At 39.3% G+C, this 26,928-nt stretch overlaps 1 protein-coding gene across 1 annotated transcript in view; it reads right to left on the reverse strand.

Annotated features, from left to right (window-relative positions):
- fat2 (FAT atypical cadherin 2) overlaps positions 1-26,928 on the reverse strand; it is a 120,670-nt gene that overhangs the window by 23,933 nt on the left and 69,809 nt on the right. Inside the window, exons 17-22 of the mRNA XM_012861754.3 lie at positions 13,107-13,318; positions 11,186-11,323; positions 10,943-11,086; positions 6,906-7,103; positions 4,848-5,448; positions 4,564-4,764 (exon numbers count right to left, since the gene is read on the reverse strand). Of these exons, the coding sequence (XP_012717208.2) occupies positions 4,564-4,764; positions 4,848-5,448; positions 6,906-7,103; positions 10,943-11,086; positions 11,186-11,323; positions 13,107-13,318 (1,494 nt within the window). The remainder of the gene's footprint in view (positions 1-4,563; positions 4,765-4,847; positions 5,449-6,905; positions 7,104-10,942; positions 11,087-11,185; positions 11,324-13,106; positions 13,319-26,928) is intronic.

Here is a 26,928-nt window from a genome sequence, read left to right on the forward strand (position 1 = left end):
AAATGCCTTATTACTTATTTTGTCTTGGGAAAAATGTTAGAAAATGTTATTTTATATGTTATGCCAAACCAATACATCTTCTAAACACACCATCAGAACTAAAGGTATGTTTGACCTTTTGAAAAGTTACGTAACCCTTTCAAGAAAAATGTTTTTGCTTTTCGGTAATTTCGGTAATTTAATCTTAGTTAGGTATAAGGGTTTTTCCTTTTTGCCAAGTTTAAACAGTGATAAAAGGGATCAAAGATGCCTTTGGGGATCAAATTTTAGACTTTCAGCAGCTCATAAATGTTTTCTTTAGTGTTTTCTAAAAGCTCATTTGAAAGCTTCTTATTATTCCACCTGATTTTAAACCAACAATCCAATATTGTGGCCGCTTGAATCACATAAAGTTCTACAGAAAAGTTCCAAAGAAGATAAGAAAAGTTTGTCCTGGACAACAATCCTCTGAAAAATAACACAATCCTCAGGAGACCAATCAATGAGCTGGTCATTCCTAACTGGCTGAGATGTGAGCTGGCTATGGCTGATCACATCTAAAGGAAAAAAAACGAACCTGTTGATGTCTGGAAACAGATTTAACCTTTATTAATCTGTCGAAGAACATAAGCATCTCTACAGATCTGTTCTCACAAAGAACTTGAAGGATTATTGGGCGACTTCTGGCTGTGTGAGTGTTTCACCTTTGCACCCTAGCTTGGCGGTTACAGCGTCAAGGATTTGAGGATATTCTGGCTCAGCAGCTCGTTGGGTGATGTGAGAACGTGAGACTGACCGCGTGACCAACTGCTGGCAAGAGTTACGATGTGACATTTTCAAGAGGTTTTAGTCATAGTGCTCCACACTGAGCCAGCTGACATCCCCACCACGCCTCCTTTGGTTCTGCCATGACCGCTTCATTTAGGGAAACACATCACCGGGGGATGTAGCGTTTGTGATTTATGATCAGCCAGAGGCAGGTTAAAGAGGGAAAATCATCAAATTGCTTTGTAAAAAGGGCAACAGAAAGGTTTAACTGCAGAACAGGTGCTCATATGCAGGAGGTGCATTTAAAAGCTGCTGCGTTCAGATGCTTGTTCTCATCCTGCCAGCTGCGTTTATCATCCACACAACTCATTGTTTGAAAAGCTATTAGCGCACGTTTTAGCCAAAAGCAACAAAAATAGCTAGACATCTAGACAGGAAATTAGCTAATGTATTTATTTTTTCGAGAGAATTGGTCTGGAGTGTGGCATTTTACCATAAGACCTCTTAATCTTGATTCATTAAAAGCCAAAGAGCACTTTGCTCTGACACTGCTGAATAATGACAGACACAGATGTTTCCATATCAAAGGTAAACTAATTCAACAGATTCAATTTTCTGGGTTTCTAACTGGGACTAATTAGTTTTCTAATCTGCGATCCATTAGACATGATGATAAAACGAGGAAGGTAGAAAATTAGGTCCTGGGCAAGGCCATGCATCTTCTGTATCTGTGCCTGAATGCACAAAGAAGAATCCCAGTGTTATTTTATTTACTAATTTGTTGCTCTAGTTTGCATGGCAGTTATTTCAGCTAATGTCATTATTTAGGAAACATATTTTCTCTCAAACAACACTTTCTTTCATTTCGGTCATTTAAGCATTTCTGTCATTTAAGCTCAGTCCACCTCACCGATTGAATAGTGCATTTATAAACTCCACTGATGTAGACAAACTGTAAAAACAAGAGGTCTCTGCAGTTGAAGCTAGACGTTTACATACCGTTCGTGAAAATTAACATAACCTGTTTCTCCGAACATTAAAGCAGTTTAAACTTGTCCCTTTTTAGGTCAGTAAGAGTTATCAAAATAATTTATGTTAGCAAAGTACGGCAATGATGAGCAGCATCATTTTACTTTCTTCAAAATCAGAATTTTAGATACATTTCTTTACTATTTGCTGGAATTACCTTTTACTCTGTGTGACGTGGGTTCCACGTTTTTACAATGCTTTTTGTAATCTTTTCACAGTAGCTGATTGAAATGTTTTGGCCCATTCCTCCCGATGCTGTCTTGCTCACGCACAGCTTTGCAGTTCTGCCCACACATGTCGAATGGGACTGAGATCAGCTTTCTGTGTTGGACACTCGAAAAAATTGCCTTTTTTGTCCTTATGATGTCACATTTGGAAAACTTGTGCGTGTGCCTCCATTCAAGTCAAACTTTGTGAATCAGAAGCTTACAAAGTCACATCATGGTCATCTGAGATTTTCCAAGCTATTTAAAGGTATGGTAATCATAAAGTATGTACACATCTAACCTGGACGAAATATATTCAAATTCAGAAAAAAAGGCATCTCATTATTCCCCCTTTTACCAAACAAAACGAAAATAACAGCAATTCTGACTGACCCAAAAAACCCACAGTCTGATTTAATGCCAAACAGTGAGAAATAATGTGATATTTATGTGTCTTTTTATACGCCGTATGTTAACATTTAGTTTCATCTGTACTGTATGTAAGGAAGGGATCTTTTAGGCCATCGGTAGCTCAGGATTTGCTGCAGTCATCATATTGAAAGAAGTGGATAGAATCCAGGCTTCCCATCTAGAAGTGTTCTTGTGAGACTTCTTCACACTTTACTGGTGTCTGAGACTGTGTGTAATAGCAGCACTGCGCAGGCTGTTAGGTTCTGTGTCAACAGAGCGCTTCACTCTGGCAGGAAAGTGTTGGCAGGGTGCAGACGAGAGATTCCTGCCAGCATTTGATCAAAACAAACCGACACTGACACGGCATCATGTTATTGTGTGGGTGTGTGTGTGTGTGTATGTGTGTGTGTGAGCGTGTGAGGACACTATCTAGGCATCAGGGCTCAGTTTTATGATGAAGCAACAATACATCTTTCCACCACCCCTATGTTATTCTAATATTTGTTTCCCATTTTTTTTTTTAAATCTCCAAATAAAATACATTTGTCCTCCTGTTATCAGTGAATGAAATTGTCAAAGCTGTCTGACTATGGTGAGCATAATCCCAATACAAACCTAACCAGATCAAAAAAGGGACCGTTTAGGTGAAACATCCTGTAGATGTAAAGTAAGAGGTTCAGGGAGATTCGGAGTCCTGCAAAATGTATATGTGCTTTCCTGTTGCTTAAGCCTGAATGCTATTATTATTATTATTAATGTTGCTTTTTTGTCATCGTTCTGTTAAGCTAATGCTAACAGCAGCAGTATCACTTAAAGTCTGAATAAGAGGCTTCTACCGGCAGGTTTAAGTGTGTAACATGAATGTCTATCTATCTATCTATCTATCTATCTATCTATCTATCTATCTATCTATCTATCTATCTATCTATCTATCTATCTATCTATCTATTATCTATCTATCTATCTAATCTATCTATCTATCTATCTATCTATCTATCTATCTATCGAATCTATCTATCTATCTATCTATCTATCTATGCTATCTATCTATCTATCTAATCTATCTATCTATCTATCTAGCTATCTATCTATCTATCTATCTAGCTATCTATCTATCTATCTATCTATCTATCTATCTATCTATCTATGCTATCTATCTAATCTATCTTCTATCTAATCTATCTATCTTACTATCTATCTATCTATCTATCTAGCTATCTATCTACTATCTATCTATCGATCTATCTAATCTATCTTCTATCTAAATATATTATTTTAAGGGGCTCACTGACCTGATGTTTGCAAGGAAATGAATTCTTTTTGTGTTTTTTATCAGAATGCTACTGCCGTGACTGTGTATGCTAGCAAGGGTTTTTAGTCTGCGCTGATTAACTTTATATGCCAAATAATAAATGTTTTTATTTAAACTGGTTACGGTACATTCACAGTATCTAACTTGATTCCATGTTAAAGTTAGCCCACATAAGTAGATGAAAAGAGGATAAGATTTTGGAGAGCATCTGATTCTTAATTGAACATGATATAAAACTTTTTTTTGTCAATAAAACAGATCGTCTTGAGAGAAAGCAGAAAGCTCAATACTTGTTGCCAAACACATTATTTTCTCTGTTCTTTATGCAACAAATTCATCTTGGGACTTCTAAAAGCTCAGGATGGACAGACAGAAATAACAAATCTCAGTTTTATTATCCTGCTGGTGCATTTGCTGATCATTAGACTGGGTTGTTCTTTTAATTACCTTTTAGTCTAAATATAGTTTTAGTTTTATGGACACAAAATTCTGAAAGCAGGATGAAAATGTCTCCCTCCTATTCCCTGCCACGTTTGGATGAGGCTGAGGACTCTCTGTGCTCTCTTTGTGAATATTCAGAGAGGCGGTTGTATTCAGATTGCTCAATGTTGTGCAGAGTTCAGTCTGTTACGTAATGCTGCTGTTTTGAACAGGAAAAAAAAAAAACTGTAAAGGTTTGTGTGAACTTTAAGGCTGCAGACGCAGATCTTCAGAGCGACAGACGCCAAGCTTTGTGTCAGGAAACTTTCACTCCGGCTCACACGATCTCACATCAGTACCCCCCCCCCCCCCACCCTTCTCTGATTTCTGCCCCTCTGAAGCTCAGACACACACTGACACTGAGGCGGACGGCTGTACCGTTGCAGGAGCAGACGCTCTCCCAGGTGTGCTGCGGTGTGATGTAACCGGCTCTGGCTGTGGTGAAATGGCTCAGCCTCTCTCCTGACAGCAGCACGGCCTTCCTGCAGCCTCGTGGCGCACAGCTGGCTCCCGCACACCCGCCGTGGCTCACCTTGGTAATTGTGAGGCCCAGAGAGCTCTCGGCCTCTGCTATTATACCTACAACAAAGTGTTCGCGTTCAGACGCCACGCACTGTTGTGATCGCAGGTCTCGTGAAGACGTAATTCTGCCGACGGCTCACCTTGGAGTTTGCTGGCTGACAGAGAACGGATGAGTCCCTCCTCAGGCCTCCGCACCAGCAGCACCTCCAGCGCCTTGGTGTCAGGCAGCTGCTGCAGGCTGGCCAGGTAAAGCTCCTGCTTGGCTAAGCTGAGCGACTGTGCCATTTTCTGCTGGAGGCCTCTCCAGTGATCGCCCAGGAACTCCTCGGGTGACATCCCCACCAGCTGCAGCGTCAGGCCAGCGTCCAGCGCTCTCTGACTGGCTGCCCACATGTGCACTTTGACCTCTGTCCAGACGGGGAACTTCCCGTCGCTCACGCTGACGTTGAGCGCGTACGAGCCCACCTCCAGGTTTTCGTCGGCCCAGATTTTACCGTCAGCCGGGTCCACAGAGAATCTTCTCCCCTCTGGCTTTTGTGACACCAGCCTGTAGGTCAGGACGTCCTGCAGGTCCTGGTCCGACGCGTGCAGCCTGCCGATGACCCGGTTGGCGAACAGCCCTCCGATGGTGGTAATGAAAACCTCAAGGGGGACGACGGTGGGCGGATACTTGCTCTCCTCGGTGACGTTGATGTTGAGCACACAGATAGAGGACAGAGGAGGGTGGCCGCTGTCTGTGACCTGCAGAAGACATACACCATAACCTGTGGTTTTCACACAATTGCAAGATATTTTACATTTTAATTGGCTTTGTTGAGAATAGTTTATTTCCCTCTAAAAGGATTTTGTTGAGTAACTGTTTCTTCTGCTGGGACATTTTTAGAGCACTTCATCCTTCCCTCTGCTAACAAGCATGATGGAAATACTGATTTCATCTTCTGCAAGACTTGGTACCTTCTCACATTAACACAAGTACTGATGCCTCACAGATAATCTGAGTACTGTCAGATTATCTGGGCCAAGATTAATAGAAAACATATAGAGCGACTGCAAATGATGCAAAATAAGGCAGTACGTATGGCTCTAAACTGCTCTTACAGAACCAGTATGGGTTCTGTAAGAGCAGGGGGGGGGGTAGGGGTGGGGGTGGGGGATGGCGGCTGAAGGTTCAGGATCAAGCACCGGCTGCTTTGTTGTTCTCTACTTGGAACACATTAAAACTTAAAAAATCAATTGTTCTTATTTAGTGAATAAAAAAAAAGGGAATCATGTGGTTAATCGACAAGGTTTGCTTCGGAAGGACAATTCCAAAGGTAAATGCAATTTTTTTTAACAAAATGATTTATAGAGCCTTGCCTTGCCCCTAAAACTGATATAAACAAATGTCTATATTTACCACATTGACTATTTGTAAAGTAATTAAACATCCATTTGTCAATAAAACGCAGGTTGTGGACATATTTGTGTCTAAGTTGTAATCGCTGTCGAAATTTTATTGGAAAGTTTTTGTATCATATACATGTTTGTTGTCTGTTATCTTGACAATATTTTTGTATTTTTATGTTTTTAAGAAGAACCCCGAGAAGATTAGCTGGCTGTGAAGCTCAGAGCCAAAGAATAAAACTAAAATAAAACCTGTTTTAAAGACCAAGGTAACACTGGATCTGAGACCAAACTTAAAATAAGCCTCTTTTATTGGTTTAATCTAATACTGATAAACTAAATATTGGGACCTCATTTGCTTTGAGCTAAAATAGTGATAATTACCAGAAGCACACATTAATTTATTTTTCCATTTTTTTTCTAATGAACTGACTTTTTTTGATCAAATGAAGACAAACAAACCGGATTCAGATGGAAGACATCCAGCTTCTGATTTGCAGCTCACTGTCAATCTAAATCTGTTGTTACTTTCTTTTAACATTTTCCTGAGCAAATTTCCTGACAACAGCTGAGGCTACAAGGGGAAATCAGCAGGTTTAAATACCAGGATTACAATTGATTTTTTTTTTTTTTGGAGTTTCACTCATGGTGTGAAAACAGAAAAAAACAAAAAATATCAGGAGTGACATGAGCAATTTGGCAGAAATGATGGTGTATTTGTTTCCAGTCCATTGGGCAAAATTACAGGAAACAGCTCAGATGGAAGGCAGTGAGGCAGAGTAAAAAAAAATCTGTTTTTGTTGTTTGTTTTTTACCTGGATCTTTAACTGATGGTAGGGTTTGCTCTTCCTCTTGAGAGGTGCAGAGAGGGACAGCAGACCACCCTGGTCAACATGGAAACGCCGGTCATTGTTGCCACTGAGGATGTGGAAGGAGAAAGGCGGGCCGTTCTTTGGAGTGTCCTTATCCGTCACAACAAGCTGCAGGATGCTGCTGCCAATGGACTCGCCCTCCTGCAGCAGATTTTACCATTAATGCAGCTTTTCATTTAACTTTAGGGCATATTGAAACTCTACAGTGCATGCTTAATGATTTAACGAAAACAGGAACCAAAATGAGTGGATTTCATTTGAAATAAAAGTTAATATTTTCAACTGAATTTAATATCTTGTGCATCAAGACTGAACAAGATCAAAAAACATTCGCTGTGATGAATTGCAGGTCCGGTTTGATTGGCTTTTCATTGTGTCCTGATATTATTAAAAACCAGTGTTCCCTTACAAAACAAAGCCCTCGGTCTAAGAACAGCACACTTCAGGAGATGAATAGCGGGAGGGTTACACAACATGAGGAATTATTGAGCTAAAAATCAACCAATGTGAAACGTTGGTAATTTAAATGAAAACATGCGTGACAATGTGAGTCATGCGCCTTAAAGGAAAGCTGCATCGGACTGTGACGAATACGCAGGCGAGGTTATGTCGGACGAGTTAAAAGATGCTGGACCCATACCGCAAGCTTTGCCGAACACAGGAGTTACCGTCTCTGCCTCACAGTGACAACATGTTGACAGAAAAAACCCTAATTAGATGAAACGAAATCTCAAGCAGCTGTGATTCAATAAACCCTGCCACTGAACCCAGAGCTGTGGTTTTATAAAGCAGCAGAGGAACGCATTTTGCTACCTGTGTGACCAAACCTGCTACAATTTGCTTACACATCAAACCGATCCACATCAAATGCATCAGGCTCTGTTTAAGGACAGAGAAACGCAAACAACCTTATGTTGCACAAAGACAACAGTTACACCTTTAATATCGCAACCATTTCCACACAAACCCTAAAGCTTCAGGATCTGAACATTATTCCTTGAACCTGGACTTCTTTGCAGGGAGGGGAGCGCTGTCTAGCCCACACTGAGATGGAGAGAGTCAGCTGCTTCAGCTCTTTTTGGATCATCATTGGTGACGAGCTGAGCTGAACAGTAGATGTTTCTACCACGGCTAATTCAGTTCTCACGGCCTCCAGATCATTCACCCACTTCTCCCAGTGAAGGACTGGGAATGTCAGGGAGTATTAAAACGCCGTCACAGTCGGTGTTATTGAACACAAAGCCCGAGAGAAGCTATTGAGAACAACACAGAAGAAACCAAACATGTTCCAGCAGGTTCAGGAACAGTTTCTGTTTTTCACACTTTCAAAATGTGTCCTAACTGACAACTGCTCCATTATTAAATAAATAAATATCAGTGTAGAAATTTTGTCTTTGGAACAAAAACACAAAATGAAGACTGCAATAGTTATAGTTCAAAAGTTAAATATAAGTTGTACCTCATTCATTTGACGAACAGAAATGTTTTTATAAAACGGTTCCAAAAGTTAGAGCTGAACTACGCTCAAATCCCTGTAACATAACTAAGTGAAGTGCTTTTTGTTCCTGAACCCTTACTAAAGTTAAAACAGGCTGCTTAGCACATACAGTATATGATACTGGTACAATCAGCGATAGCATACTAGTTTATCATCCATCCTGTGAAAAGGTTAAAATAAATAAATAAAGAGGACCACAATTCTTTAGATATATTTATGGGATTGAAATCTTTCCTTTTCTCATCTCACTGGAGCTTCTTTTGTTTACCATTCAGAAATTTTACGCAGCTTTTATTATGGCCTAAGTTTAGGTCCTTTCACTTCAGGACATTTAATGTCCTGAAGTGAAAGGACCTGAAGTAAAACATGAAATATTCATCCAAAACCCCAGGGCTCTGCTCAGGGTACTCTAACTGTAGTTCTACATAAAAGTTTTTCTGCAAGAGTTATTCTCCAGGAAACTGCTTAAAATGCACGCTGATACAGAGAATGTGGTTCATGTAAAAAAAAAAAAAAAAAACGTAACATTTCACCAGGTTTAGCAAAACTGAATCTGCGAAAAGCTGCAGGAAGGTTCTGAGCAGAACAATTTCATCCTGGTAAATCTGAACATCTACAGTCTTCCTCAGAGATTGGAAAATTCATCCTGATTTATATCTGCTGCGGTTTCCTCTCTGGAGGTTCTGGGAACCAAATTAATCACTTGCCAATCTGTTGGTTTTAGTGCAGATTTCAAACTCCAGTCTAACGCGGCCCCTTCACCTCCCCGCGGTAGATGTGCCTCTCGTAAAAGCGGACGTCTCAGGGTGACAAACTGTCAAACAAAGACCTGTAATCAGCTGCCAAAGTGGAAACCCAGGCTGCCGTCGACATGCAGCACCTGTCTGTAAAACTTAACAGCTCCTCTGACCGTCTGCAGCAGCAGCATCCGTCTGCTCCATCCAACCAGAGCCCCTTCATCAGGCCGAGCTGGCTGTGGTGGCGTTAGCAAATGGGACCGTTTCAACGAGTTTGGATCCATCGCCGACGTGGCAAAGTTTGGTGTCACGACCAAACTACTCAGTGACTGGATGGGAGTTACAGAGCTGGCAGATCTGCAACAGAGCTGGCAGATGAACCGCCGCCGCCGCTGAGCAGCAGCCAGCGTGGCGGAATCGCCTCCACTGCTTGCTTGCCAGGAGCAACTAATATATTCCAAAATACCTGCTTTCACGAAAGCTGAAGTGTGGGTTTGTCCGTTAAAAATGTTTCCACTTTGGCAGACGTGACTGTGTAATAAGAGTTTTAAAGCGACAGGGTGGAATCAGGAACAAATCTCTAGTTTTCCCTCCGAACTCTTGTTTTTAATGGGCACCACCGTTTCCAGATGTGAAGTAAACTGATCGTTTACTTCTAGAGCTGCACAAGACGATGCACCGAGCCAGATGGACCCAAAAAGAGGGATTTCTAAATTTCCTTTTGATTATCTCTAGTTATAATATCTCTGTTTAAGGCTCTGGAGTGAAGAGCAGGTGGAGGTTTACAGCCATGCTGGGCTTTTTTAGGGGATGCTTTCTGGGAATACCTTCTGCTCCCCTTTCTCAGTGTTGACAAGGTGAATGGAAAACGCAGCAAGTTTTTTTTTTTTTGTGAGAAAAGCTGCATTTTATGTTCGTCCTCCTCATAGTCCCACTGTCCCTGTTTTTTTTTTTTTTTTTTTTTTTTTTTTTACACCGAGTCGTCAAATGCAACCGTCCCTCTTCAGGACACCAGTGGTTATTTTTAGGAGGTGGCGAGTTATTCCTGTGTGCTTTGGCTCACATTCTTTGTCTCCCGACGTATCGGTTGTTGACAGTTTGCCGAAGCAGTGCTTTCTGCGTGCCGCAGGGTGTGCAGCCATTTTTATTTCTTTTTTTTTTTTTTTAAACTACAGATGTTTCAGATGGTTTCTGTGCACAAAACAGCCGCTGTAACAAGTCAAAACACACGGGCAAAAACTGGATATGGTGTCCTGCAGAAGTCAAGTCAATGTAAAGTGTATAAAAGAAAACTTCTTCCTGTTCAGACCTGCAAAAAGGGCAATTAGAACTAAAAGGTGCCAGCAGAAAGAGAGGTCACTAGTATAAAATGTTTTTTTTTCTTTTCAAGTCCTTAAAATTCTCTGCTTTACCTAAATATGTCTTGCAAAAAAAAAAAAAAAAAGCCTTTTGTAGAGGAGCGCTGAATGCAAAGCGTAGGCACAACTTGTCCTTTCATGCCTACAGCAAACTGGATGCATCATCTGGACAAAATGTACTGCAGCCAACACGTGGGGGCCCACGCCAAAAATGACACAAAAAACAAACATTGGAAACTGATTTTCTGAAAGCATGAGGATTACCGTGACATGGATGATGGCGTATCTATACAGACGCATCATTCAGGATGCAGCAATTATATGGATACGCACTTACTTGTTGGCTGTGTGTGAAAGATTTAGTTTGAAACGTTCAGGTCGTCGTACCTGCAGCACGAGGTTGTGGTTGACCTGAGAGAAGACGGGCGGGTTGTCGTTGACGTCCAGGACAGTGATGGTGATGAGGACCGCCGATGACAGGGGAGGGCTGCCCTCATCAGCTGCCTGCACTGTCAGAGAGTAATGAGGGATCTGCAAGAGAGGAATCAGGGGATAAGAAAACGCTTTTAATGCTAGTCCCCCCCCCCCGTCTCATTCGTTGGCGCTTTATTTGATCTGACATGCACTGACCTCCTCTCTGTCCAGTGCGGTTCTGACAGATATTTCACCGCTGCGAGGGTGGATCAAGAACTGCTGCTGCAGATCTCCGCTAACGATGGAGTACCGGAGCAGATTGTTAATTGGGCCATCCAGGTCTGTGGCTGTTACCTGGTGGGAGGTTGAAAATGAAAGAAGCGATGAGAGACACTACAGTAGCAAATATATTTTCTCTTTTATGCATTATGAGGTAAAAAAAAAAAAAAGCAACAGAGTTTAAAAAAAACAGCGGCAATAATGTTTAACGCGCAACAATTATAAACCAAAGGTGATGTTTTTCTAAACAGAGCGAGACTAGAGACATAACACAACTCGCTCTTTAGATTTGGATGAATAAACTGTCTTTTCATGGTCACCATTATTAAGCCACAATGTTTTGTCCCACTCATTGCAGCAGAGTTAAAACATAAAGCGTAACATTTACGGTTTTACGGATTTGAAATTTGGTTCCACAACTGAAAACATTTACATCATGAGAAAAATCATTAAGTGCACCGTATAGATGGCTTTTATAGCGCTATTATCAGAAGCTGATTTCTTTTTTTGTTTTTGCAAATCTTTAAATTGCGACAGACCTTATTTCTCAATATTGTGTTATTTCATACAGTGCTTAAAAACTTTATAGACAGAGCTTTCTTGTTAAAGATTAGAATTTAATATGCCATATCTTTTTATGTAAAAAACAGCTGATTTCAACACTTTTAATATTTACATTTAATATAAATTAATGTTATCTGTGATATGAATCTTATTACAGCCCATGCTTTGATGGACATTTATTTTAGGTGTGATTTTAGCTTTAAATAAACTGGTTTCAAGCATTTCTTTAATGTATCTTTGGTCCTAGTTCTCCTTTATAACAAATGATTTCCTGATTTTTGTTGTTGTCTTAAAACAGACCCAGACGATGAAGACAAAATTCTATTTTTCTGTTTCTCTAAGAATTTGGCTCACTTTAAAAAAATAAAAGCATTGGTTGAAAGAACATTGTGAACATTAATAATCTGATTTGGATATGTGTCTTCTGTATGTATTTTACCTTTGCAATGTGATTTGTAATTTCATAGTACTTTTATACGGGTCTTACATTTGTAACTTTGAATTTGCACAAGCAATTTATGATTTTTTATTTCAAAAGCCAGACCGGGGACGGGTGCAACAAATTAGCATTCCGCTAGAAGCTCTATGTACGATGCATCGGTTGCCCATCAGTAACAATGTTTTAGTTGTACTGACCCTGTTGATGAAAATTTAACAACTTTCTATAGTGGATTAAACCAATAAAACAGATGGCATAAGTGAAAAAGTGTGAGCCTATAAGATGACAGCCTTTGAAGCAAAGAGTCGCTGAGCTGTGTTATTGCAATGCTACCTGCTGCCGACCTGACGAGACGCCTGACATGTGCTTTAACCTGGTTTTTGCACCATTCCCCCTTGAATGCTGTCACAGTGTTGGCTGTGATCAATAAGTTTGAATCTCTGTATGATTTCTTATTTCTTCCAGCTGTCACCCTTGATGCTGTGTGTGTGTGTGTGTGTGTGTGTGTGTGTGTGTGTGTGTTCCTGAACTGGAATTAAATATTAGCTGACCACATTTTCTTCTTATATTCACCGACTTAAATGTGAGTTTCTGTGTGTCTAAAGGAAATCTAAAACAAAACCAGTGTTTTGTTTCAAGTTTCAAAAAGTATTCTTATTATTTTAAGTGAAGGGGTCTTTTATAAAACGAGGCTCTTCAAACTTTATGATGCATATATTTAGAACTGTGAAGTATTTTTTTTTATTGCAGAATTGCTGTATTTGGATAATATTGGTAATAGATGTTTGCATTGCCGTCTGCATGTGCAGCATCTCTTCCATAACTACGCTACATTCTGTTGGATTTAGTCCTTACTTTCATGACCAAACTTCCAGGCGTCAGATCCTCCAAGATCTCAGCGCTGTAAATGCTCTGTCTGAACACTGGCGCGTTGTCGTTCACGTCCGTCACGTTGATGACAACCGTCGTGATGTCACTGAGGGACGACTTGCCACGACTTCCCTCCACAGATAGGTAGTACTCACGGGACACTTCAAAATCCAGTGGGGCCATCAGGGTTAGGAGGCCTGGAAGATGACAACATAAATGCTGAGTTTTCAAGAAGCTGAAAAAGAACCTGAGGTCTGATTGGTTGACTGGCGGTTTGCTGGCTGGCATCCCTGATGAAACGTTTAAGCAGATGTGATACATTTAAACAACTAACTGTGATAAGACAATAGCCAATGTAGCTTTTAAACCTATGTAAACTTGATCTGATTCATGACGTAGACCAGAGAAATACACGGTTGATCCTCATTTACAAACAAAATCATCACTGCTGTCTATGCTAAAATGTGACAGACACAATGTGTCAGGAAGAATGAAAGGACCCTGAATTATTGCAGTTGCACTCCTCAAAACAGCCCAATGCACATTTTTTCTTTATATTTTTTCCCCATTTGTCCAAATATTGTCAATTCTGGCTCGAAAAATCCAACATTGCAAAAGTCAATAATAAGCCATTATATATGGCTTATGACATATTACATATGGAAGTTGAGTGGTTATAGCATAATTAGATTTTAAAGCATGTGGAAAATGATTTAAAACTAATTATTGTTACAAATTTAATCCTCCTTGTCTAAATAAAGTATAAGGTAAGCTATTTCAGCAGGTTGGATGCAGTTAAGAAACTTATGCAGATAGATGTGTTTAAAGCATTGTTCACAGTGATTCTTCTTCTTCTCTTCTACAAGCAAAGCTTTTAGTGTCAAACACAGGTTCCTAACAGTGCTTTTCAATGTAGGGATTTTTAAAGCCCAAGTTCGTGGTGTCTCTGAACTTCAGGAAGTTATAAAAAACGATGATGTAAAAGTCCAGTATACACTTGACTGCTACCGTGCTAAACAAACCACGGTAATAAAGAAGTGCTGAAGGGGTTTTGCTTTTCTCTAGAAAGTGACTCAAATCAACTTCTAAATTGTAAACTTAAAAGGTGAACAACTGCAGGAAACAAGTACGTAAACACAAGGGACAAAATTATAATCCACATTTGTCCTGAGACAATCTTTCTGATCTCAACAATGAGGTATAAAATTACTAATGACTGGTGGGATACAGGAAATAAGGCAGACTTTCTTTCGTGTGACGTCCTCCCTGAGCTGCGGCCTTGTGGCGCTCATCATTCTCTGCTCGCAGATGGAAGAGCGGGGGAGCGGCACTGGTAGAATTTCGTTTTACAAAATGTCAAAGCAAAAGAGACCCTTTACAGACGAAACCATCCTGGTGGGAACGAATAGGTAGCAGAGTGTGGCGTGTGCAGAGCTGGCGTATGTGTGTTTCTATATATGACAAAGGTGCCATTGATGCTGTAGGTCACATGGACAGAAACACATAAAAAGGCAACAGCAAAAGATGATTGGCAGACAAGGAGGATTAAGACAAAAAATAGAATGACGAAGAAAACTAAAGATTGGATTATAAACATATTTACTTTTTAAATAGGTGTCCAAATAGGTGTCAAAGAGAAAGCTGTTATTTCCACTATTACATTGAAATCAAAACATAATAAAATACATATTTTCTCAGACGGCTGTTATAGATTTTTGTTTGTTTGTTCACTATGACTGGAAAAGTGAGCTATTATTGTTACAGGTTTATTTTCTAATACAGAGGAGTCCTTATTTCTATCATTATTAAATTCCAGGTATTTCAAAGTCACTTTGATATCTGTTGACTCATGGAAGTAATCTGGAATTTGTCTTTTTAAATATTCTATCCAGGCGAACGGAAATGTTAAAATTAACTGAGCTAAAGGTCTTTTTTTAAATAAACAAAGTAGTATTAAAATGTTTCATGACTTGGCCAAGGCTTCTCTATTTAGCAAATCAAAATCTGGTCACCCTAGTCCAGGGGTGTCAAACTCATTTTGGTTTAGGGGCCGCATTCAGCTTAATCTGATCTCAAGAGGGCCACACGAGTTAACTCATTGCAAGATTAAATAGAACTAATAAATGTGGACTTGTTGTTGATTTTTATATTAAGTTGATTTCACTTTTACACAATATATTATGAATAACCTCAGCGTTTTTAAGAAAAGTGTGTGCAATTTCAACAATACTTTTACTCAGTTAAACATTTACTTGTGCATTATGCATAAGAACTGATCACAGTTATTATACAATGCTGAAAAACATTTATTCACATTTTTTGGAACTTAAAAACACTGTCCTGCATGACAAAATACATCAAACAGATAAAAATTAAGAAATGATTAACATTTTTCCACACCTGAAGCTTAATCTGTTAATTAAAACACAGCGCCCCTCGTGGACAATATAGGAACTGCATATTTTCAATTAAACAAAGTACATGTTTTTTTCAATAATTGTTTTATCATTCTCTTCCTTTTATCTTGTCCACTTGTGAAAGTCAAATCTGATGAGCTCTTTGTGGCATCTTATTGCCACATTGCCAGACAGGACACTGGAAAAACAAAAAAAAAATGTTTTTTTTTTTTTTATATAATGATAATGCATTTAGCCACAGGGCTGGACTAAATTGTTCGGCGGGCCGGATCCGGCCCGCGGGCCGTATGTTTGACACCCCTGCACTAGTCAACGGCGACATTGTTGAGACCTTACAGTGGGGCATTGGTGTTACAGCATCTTTGATTGGAATCTCATAGACAATGTATAAGAAAGAGAACAGTTAACAGTGCACTGCTGATTATTTCTCTGATTATAAAAGCATTGATATTCCTGTTCAGACCTGCGAAGGCAGCAGACATCTCTGTCTGCTGAGTCAGCATGTTGGTTGCTTTTCTATTGTATTTTCTTGCAACATCTTTGTCTGCACTCTGGTAAACTACACGTTGCTTATTCAGCATTGACTTTCCAACTTTATATATTTAAATTGTGGAAAAGTAAAGACTGCAATGATGCATTTTCCACCACTGGTGGGAATGAATTCCTGATCAGGACAGATATACATTCTGTTGTGATATAAAGCCCCATTTCAACTTGATGTTTTCTGTCTGAATTGGAACAATGTTTATGCGATAACGGAGACCTTGCTGCATGAGATGATAAGAAAAAAAAAACATCCCGCTTAGTTTACACGTTCAGATATCTCGGCGACCTTCGTATTGTCTTTTTCCCCATCATTGCTTTTACATCGCACGTCTGAACTGCCATCACAGCCTCCAATATAAACTAAGCTCTGCTTGACTGAATGCGATTCTGAAATACTGAGTCAATATTATATGGGGTGACATACATTTTATGATCTTTAAATAGGTGTTCTTGTGGTGGAGGGAATGTGCCTTGGATGGTAATATTCTCCATAAGTCAATACAGATCCTGTGTATCAGGCGACGTATCTGAGTTCAGTGAAGCTGTTAGCTTCACCTTTAAGGCGACATAAATCTGCCCAGAGCTGCGTGCCGTCTCTGTGTGCCCGCTGTCGTCGACGTGTGGAGTATAGCATCAGTTCATGGCAACAACAAAAACATTTAAGACAGATGTGACCAGGTGTTTTTCTGAAGAGTGTGTCTGACCTGTAGTTTTAACAGATGTATATCTTCTACTCCTGAATATCTGCTCAACATAAATTGTCTGAATTGAAAGGCAACAAATGTTGGTAAAAAAATAAATAAAAAAATAAAAAAAATCAGTAAACCAGACAATCCTTAGACTGACAAACAGCAGCCTATGTGCTGCACAATAATGTGAAATTTATGAAATTTATATCAACTTTTACCACAAAATTCAAGTAAATTAGATGGACATTACACATTAAAAATATAAGAGATGAGAGCAATTTTATAAAATTCTCCACAAAGTCTAAGCTTAAAGAAACCGATGGAAATGCTGTTCAGCACTGTATCTTTATTAGCACTGAACACAAACTTAGGCCTCTTCTGGTTTTGATCAGAATCTAGCTGTTGAAAAAAAAAGTTGTTCTGGTTAGCATCTTTGATCAGCTTGTTAACACATTGATGAAGACCAAGTCCCAAAGCGGTGGTCAAGCGTTTTTAATGCAACTGCAGCATAAACTAGTAAGAATTATAAAGATTTTTGGCTCAGTCCACTGAATCCTTTTGAGTAATTTTTGGTCAGCTATTTTTTTTTCTAATGAAAAAATAAATAACATATTACTGAAAATCAAGAAACATTTTGCATTAAGGCATCGCTATACCCCACGAGAACAGATTCATTTCCCAAAACGTAATTTCTAACCAGGACATTTAATGCTTCACAAGAGCTCAAGAGCAGAACTCATGAGAATGTCTCAAAGTAGCCACCCCCCCCCCCCCCCCCCCCCCCCCGCAGCTCCTCTGCCCTGATGATGTGCCAAGAATAAGATGCAAGAGCTCCCAAACCAGGGCGGCGAGAGGAACGTAATTGCAAAAACATTAACTGCCAGCATTATTTCTATTGCCTTTAGCTCGAGACAAGACAAAAAAAAAAAAAAAGGTGAATAGATTCTGGATCATACGAAGCGAGCGAGGCATCCTGAGACCAGTCAGGTGTGGACAGGGCGCTTTTGTACAGTTCTCTATAAAAATGCTCCCCCAAATGAGCAGCTTTGTCCAACAATCCAGAGCCAATTTGTTGAGGCAATTGTGTTTTTTATCCAGTCACCAGGCAAAACTAGGAACTTTGCTGCTCACCATCAAAACATTGACATCTTGGGTTGATTGCAAGGAAACTACTCAGATTTTAAGACCTTGACAATCGATGATCAACTCTCTAAAAGCAAGTGAAAAAAATTGAGACAAATTCCATGAGGTCATTAAGCCCAAATAGGATGTCAACCAGTAGCTGATATCCAGTATGGCAAATTACAGAAGTCTAGAAAAATGAATATTCAAAACAAAGAAGAGACTTATGTTTTGTATATCCTTGATTCATTTCTGTCTTAAGGCCTCTGAAGCCTTGGCATTATTGCATTACAGTGTCACATATAAAACATTTAACAATAGGATGAAACAGTGCTGAAGTAAACTGTGAAAATCTAAATTTCTTTCTTCTTTCAGTCTCACTAGTCTCTACATACTGTGATGCATCATAAAGAAAATAATCTGATTCATCAGGTTCTAGCAGTACTCCCCAACAGATGCAAAGGGCTTCCCAGTATTTAAACTTTTTATTTTGCATAGCTGCAGTTGTGTTCTTTGGCTCCACTGTGACCTTTAAATTAAAACCCAAGATGCAAGGCTAAGCGATATAGCAGAAAGCCACATATGTTAGCAGAGGTGGTTCATTAAATTTGAAGGTGAACTTTTTTTTATTTTATTTTACTCATCCACCAACCATCCAGTTTCTTTTTCAGTTCTGTCAGGATGTATTACTCATTACCAAGACACAACTTGTATAAATTTCAAAGACTTGAAAAACAAATTTAACATAAAAGTATATTTCTTTTCTCAATTTCTTTCTGAATTGCCACTAGACATCGAATGGACCCACTATCACCAGTTGGCCGTCCGATGGCTCCCTCATGCCAGTTGGCCTTGGTTTCTGCACCAAACTCTTGGCCCCAATTTTTTGTTGGAACATAATGTTAAAGAAAGAAACAAAACAAAAGGAAAAAAGCAATAACTGATCTTTATTTACTACTACCTTCAACAATTACAGAAATCTGTCCGCTGACTTTAGAAGATCAAGAGGAACAAATCGAAGTCAAATATTTCACATTTACAGATTAAACAAACTTCAATTAAACCCCCCTCCGTCTTTGTGCTTTGCACCAACATGCTGTGAACAGCTCAGAACCTGAAACCTTCTAGAAGAACATATCCACCTCTGCTCTCCGCAAAATAAACAAAACCTTTTAGTCATTTTTGGAATAGTCCCAATAACGATTCTTAATCCAAAACATACTCCAACATCAGAATTAAAACATGCAGTTCTAACTGCAGTACGTTCTGATTTACTCATTAACCAAGGCCCAACCACAGGTTAACAAATAAACTTAATGGTGTTCATAATTTTTTTTTTGTGAGCTAACACAAGGTTACTGTTCTTCCTGTGTTTGGAGTTGGGAAACGCTCCAACTATGGAAGTTGTCACATTTTTCTGGTTTGTTTCTCTCAGCAAGTCTGAAGCAGCAGAACTCATTGGGAGCATATTCCCCACAGAGCTTGAGCGTGCCTGCCCGCTGCTGCCCATCGTATCCAGCGGTGTGTGTGTGTGTGTGGGTGAAACACACCCCCAGTTTTCTTGGGCTGCCAGCCAGTCTGCTAAAAGACACTTGATTAAATGAAACAAAAGGATGATCCAACATAAGCAACCATGCACCTTTCCTCTCCACCTAAACACCGCCATGTTCCAGAGAGTGAGGTCTTGGTGCCCCGCAAAGAGAACACACGTCTCACTTTATTCAATTTTCCTGAGATCAAGGGGATTTCTGCAGCCAGTTTTAGTCAAAATGATCCTAGGCGTGTAATTTATTCATTTGTTTTTTGTTTCATTTTACAGCCCAGCTGTGAAAAAGCAGGCTGCTGCTTTCCTTCTCTGTCAGTAACACACACCTTGTTCACAGTCTTTGCCGAATTTCCACTGAGATGACTCCTCCAGCTTATCATTTTTATTATCCCAGGGCATCTCCACTGCTTATTGATTTATGGGGTACTATTGAAATAACTGCAAGACAGTTTGCATGTGTGAGAGCATATAAGCTGACATGACAAAAATAACGGCTGCTTCTTTCAAGTCACTTAAGTCAGTGAGACAGTGAACGCCACTGTAAATGCACACATCTGAAATACAATTGTTTACCAAATAATACATCCCAAACAGCACAGTGCAATGATGACTGTAGTGAGATGTATTGTGTAGCTCCAATAAATAAAGATGGCAAAGTAGTTAATGGTTGAAGAACCTGTGATGGAACAAACAACAATGGCTGAGATAACAACAATCTAAATAAATAAACATCTAAACAGGAATGACCAAATTACAAATCTCCACCTATAAAACTAAGATACAAAAATCAAGGTCTTAAATCATATAAATGCGAAACAAAGTGGACAAAATTCTGTGCAGAGACCCAACCTCTGATTTCTAAATGGCTTAATTTTTTTCTCCTGAGACAAAACTATTTTGACACAAAGTGCTCCAAATGAAAACAATGAATCATTGATCTCATTTCAAACTATTATACAACAGAGATTTAGATAAGTCGGTAACTGGCTTTTTTATGTTACATAGCCTGACCATACTGCAGGCAATTTAAATAATTTGATTATTTGATCCAGTACCTGCAAAACAGTACAGGTACGACATTAGTGAAATAACAATATTTTAACCCTGGCTTGAGACCAACTGTAATGATTGTGGAGATAAGCCTTTTCTTAATCTCTCAATGCTCCCTTGAAACCAGAAGTTTACATACACTACATACAATACACACAAGCTTTTTTTCTCACTGTCAGACATCAAATCTAAATAAACCTTTCTTGTCTTATGTTTGTTAGGAGTACCAGCATTATTTCTATTCTCTAAATGCCAGAATAATGAGAGTGATCATGTTTTTATACATTGTTTTATTACTTCCTTGGAAGTCAGAAGTTTACATACTTCTGTCTGTAATCATTTGGTACCCTTGCCTTTAAACTGTATGACTTGGTACAGACGCTTTGGATATACTTCCATAAGCTTCTCAGAAAAGTTGACAGAAATTTTGTCCCATTTCTCCTACCAGGACTGGTGTAACTTAGCCGGGTTTGTAGGCCGCCTTGTTTGGACATGCCTTTTCAGCTCTGCCCACAATTGTTCAATAGGACTGAGATTAGGGCTTTGTGACTCCAAAACATTGACTTTGTCATCCTTAAGCCACTTTGTAACCGGTTTGGCTGTTTGCTTTAGGTCATTGTCCACTCATTTGTGCCCAAGCTTCAACTTTCTTGCCGATGTCTTGATATGCTGCTTCTGAATTTCCTCACAACGTATTTTTTTATGATTCCATCTATTTTGTGAAGTGCACCAGTCCCTCTTGCAGTAAAACAACCCCACAGCATGATGCTGCCACTCCCGTATTTTGCAGTTGGGGTTGTGTTCTCGGGCTTGAAAGCTTCCCACTTCTTGCTCCAAATGTAACAATGGTCACTATGGCCAAACAGTTCAACCTTAGTGTCGTCAGACCACAGGACATGTCTCCAGAAATTAATTGCCTTGTCCCTGTGTGCATTTGTAAACTGTCATCTGGTCTTTATAGATTTTTTTTGGAGTAGTGGCTTCTTCCTGACAGAGTAGCCTTTTAACCCATGCTGGTAACAAACTTGTTTCACTGTGGATAATGACGCACTCTTACCAGTTCACCAGTATCTTCACAAAGTCTTTTGCTTTTGATCTTGGGTTGGTTTGCACATTTTGGACCAAAGCACATCATGCTGCCCAAACAGGCAGAGTATTTTTAGGTAGGCCTTTAAAACATCCACAGTTGTTCAACTCAACTCAAATGTTGTCAATAAACCTATCAGAAGCTCCCAAAGACATGACATCATCATCTGGGCGTTTCAAAGTTGTTTAAAGGCATAGTGATCTCAGTGTATGTAAACTTCTGAATATGAAGAAAGTAATAAATTACTTTAAAAAATAAATTGTGTCTCATTATTTTGGCATTTAGCAAGTAGAAATACTTTTGGTAATTCTAAGAGATCTAAAATAAGAAAAGCTTTATTCAGATTTCATGTCTGACTGTGAGTAAAAGCTTTTGTGTCTTTTCTAGGGCTGGGCAAGTTAACGCGTTAATTTCGCGTTAATTCATTAGACTATTAACGGCGATATTTATTTTATCGCGCATTAACGCATGTTGCTCACATGCTTTCAGTCAGTGTCAGTCAGCAGGCGCGCTGACTGCAGCTCGCTGTCACGGAAGCACTCTCCCGCTCCCCCTCCCCTCTCGTACATGGCTCAGCGGCACCAGCCAATCAGCACGCAGGCTCAGCCTGGCCCGCCCACTCAGCTCTCACACAAACTTAACAAACAAACAGCTGAGAGAGACCGCAGCAGCGAAAAAACATGAACAGGGGAAGTAGCACCATTTGGCTTTATTTTAATACCGTAAATTAAATCAAGCTGTATGTTTTGTAAAAAGCCGGTTCATTTCAGTGGAAACACAACAAATTTGTCTAAGCACGTGAAAAAAACATGAAAACGTCGAGCCCCAGAAACGGAGAGAGGAGACGAAACTTCTCTCACTGCCCCGACAGACCCACAGACGTCTCTGACTGAGGCGTTTCAGTCCTCCAGGGAACATCCAGGTAGATCAGTGGATGGATGGATGGATGGATGGATGTTACTGGAGCCCACACATAACATGTAATTAAGACCTTGAAAGAACCCAGTACATATATTAAAAAGTGTTATTTAAGATAAGATAACATTAGCTAATCCTTTTTTTATCCCACGACGGGGAAATTTATAGGATTAAAGCAACAGGCAGGTGCACACAACACAGACAAAATTACATAAGGATTGAAATATATAAGAGGTGGATTAGCGAAAAAACACTGAACATAACATTATTATTATTATTATTATTATTATTATTATTATTATTATTATTATTATTATTATTATTATTATTATTATTTAATTGTAATAATAAAATAAAAACCACAAAACCCAAAAGGTCAACAGTTTCATGATACATCAAGCTTAGGGACTGGCTAATATACAGCAGGTCAAAAAAGGCCATATTTTGGCTGCAGTGCTTGCTGTTCTCTTATGAAGAAAAGATCAACTAGTGCACTAAATTCAATAGATGGGTTGAAAATATCCAGTATAAAATAAGTGCTACAAATGTTACAACACTTTTGTTCATATGGCAGCAGAACATTAAAATAAAAGTGCTCTTTACACTACTTTTGAATTCATTCTTGGAGTTTGTAAATACAATGCGATTAATCGCGATTAATCGCGATTAATCAGGGCGATTAATCGCGATTAAATATTTTAATCGTTGCCCAGCCCTAGTCTTTTCATATAGTGTATGTAAACTTCTGGTTTCAACTGTATCTGGTATAAAATCCAAGTGCCTGCTGGAAGATGGCCATTTAAAGAGTTAATAATTAGGATGCTAAATGCCCTTCATTATCCAATTTGCCCTGGTTCCGCATCGTTGGATCAAGATTTCTTAAAGGTCACTCTGCCACGAGCTTTTCTGTCTACCAGATGGTGATATTGCTCGAAGCAACTGAGTCCTTCAGCAGTAAAGATGTTTCCAGTAATATTTTTAAAACATTAAACCTTCTTAGTCTTCTTAGAGAGTACAATTATTGTTCGCTCTTCCTTACTTGGCAGGAGTGTTTTTACTCTAGGTTAGATCAACTCTGTGACATTTAGAAGTTGCCACTTTTTCTAACAGTGTCCAATTGAACTTTTAACTTAAGTAGTAAGTAGTTTTTCTTTCCTGCTTTACAATTTTACATCCATTAACACCTTTTTGGTTTTGAAAATTGTCAGATTAGGGTTGTTTTCCTTGCGCCAAAGTCTGCCTTTCCACCTTTTCCTGCTGAGCAGCCTTGTTGTTGATTGATATCAGGCCTACCCCCCACTTCGTCGTTAACAGGTTTCACAACACTGCTGTGGCTGTTGGCTGAAGAGCAATCATACGCATATAAATAATATAGCAGTGGACTCAAGGTGCAACCCGGTGGGGCTTTAACACACTGGCAGAAATCACAGGAGGAGCAGGGGACCCCCCTAATCTTCAGAATTGTAAATTTGTCCCCCTATTTAACTTTTTGTTTACTTTTTTTTCTCTTCATAGTAGGTACAACTGGTCTGGCGTTCTGTTAGCTGTGACATCATCCAGGGAAGACAGATCACCCGCTATTACCATATAACATAGAAAGGATTCCTAGATCAATGTGTGCTTCTGTGCTTGTTTCTCCGTCTTGTTGTGTCTCTGCTATGTTTTCTCTAACCCCCAGTGGGTCGAGGCAGATGACCGTTAATGGGGAGTTTTTCTTTCCACTGTCGCTTCATACTTGCTCAGTATGAGGGATTGCTGCAAAGCCATGGACAATGCAGACGACTCTCCCTGTAGGTCTGTGGTTCTTCAGGACTTAATGCTGCTTGTCAAGACTTTGATGCAATCAACTGGTTCCCTTATATAGGAAATTTTTTGACCAATCTGTATAATCTGATTGAATTAGACTTTGTAAAGTGCCTTGAGATGACATGTTTCATGAATTGGCACCATATAAATAAAATTTAATTGAACTGAATTATTAAATTATTAAAGAGAACTATATGTTTAATCAATAGAGTTAAAACAACAAGACAGATAAAATGCAAAAAAAAAAGCCATTTATCTAGGCAAATTATGCATCTACACCTTGCCAAGTACCAACACATTCACAAAGAAAGAGTGATATTCAGATATTTGCCAATTCTGCTTCAGATGGTCCTAATTACCCTTTGGTGAAGTGCACTTTTTCTTTGGGTTCCCCCTAAAATTGTTCCTGAGGAATCTGTTCAAAGTGAGGTTCAGGGATCATACTGGGAGCCACGGTTTTACAGCCTGTCTCTCTAGTTTTCACGGATCCTCCTCGCTGCAGCAGAGGTGTTTGCGCAGGTGTAGTGATTATGGCAACGTCTTAGATTTATTGTGGCAGTGCCTGTTATAACCCCGCTCGGTTGTAAGGCTTTGATATAAACATACAGCAGCTGCATTTTTGCCCTGCCGCCAGGTTTTAATCAGTGGGGACTTGTTTTACTGTTTTGCTCCGAGCGGTTATCCCACACAGCATGCAGTGACTTCCCACAGTGGAGGAACTGGGTGAGGGTTGTTTGTCACTGTCAGCGTGAATGCTTCTACTTCTCGCACATTTTATTGTGAACACATACTGCGCCGCTTTTAGTCTAACCTGTTAGAAGCTACAGGGAACTCATTTGTTTTTAGTTAAAAACAAACAATACCAAGTTGGCTTACTTTGCTGTGGCTGGGGCACATTGTTAAAAAAAAGAGACTAGGACCAATCTGTTTTATGTTTTTTTTTTTTTTTTATTGAGGGGAAAATCCTGCGCTGCCATTAGCAGTTGAGGATTAAGAGAGTTGTCAGTTTGTTACAAATCTTTCTGTGGCGTCACAGTGAGAATATATGGATCAATCCATCCAGTATTTTCTAATTTAAATACCATATGTCCTAATAAATCTGCACAGTGTCTTGTTTAAGTATTCATTCCTGATAAAAAAAAGTTCACATTCTGTTCCACTAATTTTAATGTATTTTATTGTCAGTTTATATAGTAGCGAAAGGAAGGTTTTCTTTTTTTGTTTTTACAAATTACAATCTCAAAAGTATGGCACACATTTGTATTTATTCTTTGTAGGTTTTTACAGCTCATTTTTCACATAGTGGGCTAACAGGAAAGGGGGTACGAGAGAGGGGGAGAGACATGCGGCAAAAGACCACAGGTCAGAGTCGAACCTGGATCGGCCAGCGTCGAGGACTAAGGCTGACATACATGGGTCACCACTGTGCTATCGAAGCACGCCGACACATTCGTATTTAATCAACCCCAAGTTACTGTTTTGCAGAATCCCTGCAGTTCCAGCTGCAAATCTTTTCTAATAGCTTGTTCACATATTTGTGTATTATCCGACTGAAACTTTTGTCTGTGTTTGCATGAAGGCTTGCTCCAGTCTCTAGTCTGTTTTGTGTCTCTCACAGGTTTACTTCCACTACTGTCTTGTATTTAACGGCTATAATCCTCTCAAGTCTGACTAACTTCCTTGTTTGGACCAGAAAGTTAAATTTTGGTCTTATCTGACTATACCACCTTATTCTCTGTTTGCCAAGTTTCCCTTCATCGTTTGTAGCAAACTGCAAATGAGACTTTCAACAACTTTTCTCACCACTCTCCCATAAAAGCCAAAAATGAAGGGTGCAAAACTAATAGTTGTGCTAGCAACTTTTTTTGCAACATAAGCTACAGATCTCAGCAGTTCCTCCATCCAGAGTTAATAGGAGCTCTGAACAATGCTTTTTTGTTCTGTCCTGTCAGTTTAAGTGGATGCTAATGTCTTGGTAGGCTTGCAGTTGCACTATAGTCTTCACAAACAGTGCTCTGTAATATATTTAAAGCTTGGAATATAACTTTATAATCTAACCTTGCTTTTTCCTGCTACACTGTGTTCTCCCTGACCTGTTTGCTGCGTGCCGCAGTCTTCATAATGCTCTTTGTTCGCTAAAGTTCTCTCACAAACCTCTGAGACCTTCACAGAACAGCTGCACGTATGCAGACATTCATTTACTAATTAGCTCACTTCTAAAGGCAAATGTTTGCACTAAATGAAAGTTTTCCGCACCCCAGGTTTCACAAAGGAGCTTTATCTCAGATCCTTTCTCCCAGCAGCCTTTACACTTTATAACCACCACTGCTCCCAACAAACTCATTAAGTTGTTTGCTTTCCTGCTGTTAGTTACACAGTGTTTTACAGGTTTTTGTAGATAGTCTATTGCTGTTGTTTTTATTTCATGATCAATTAAGCATGCACATTTGTACACTTTCAAGTGACCCTACTCAATTGCACTTTTCATTTAAACTGAGTATGCCTTTTTTAAAACTGTACAGTTTGTTTACTTCTGTTTATTGACTTTTTCTCTTACTTGCTGCTGATAAACCTGAATTTCCCCACTGTGGGAATATAAAGGATTTTTCTATTCTATTCAAAATTA

This window comes from Fundulus heteroclitus, chromosome 23 (assembly GCF_011125445.2).
Source record: "Fundulus heteroclitus isolate FHET01 chromosome 23, MU-UCD_Fhet_4.1, whole genome shotgun sequence".
In the NCBI taxonomy this organism is placed as follows: domain Eukaryota; kingdom Metazoa; phylum Chordata; class Actinopteri; order Cyprinodontiformes; family Fundulidae; genus Fundulus; species Fundulus heteroclitus.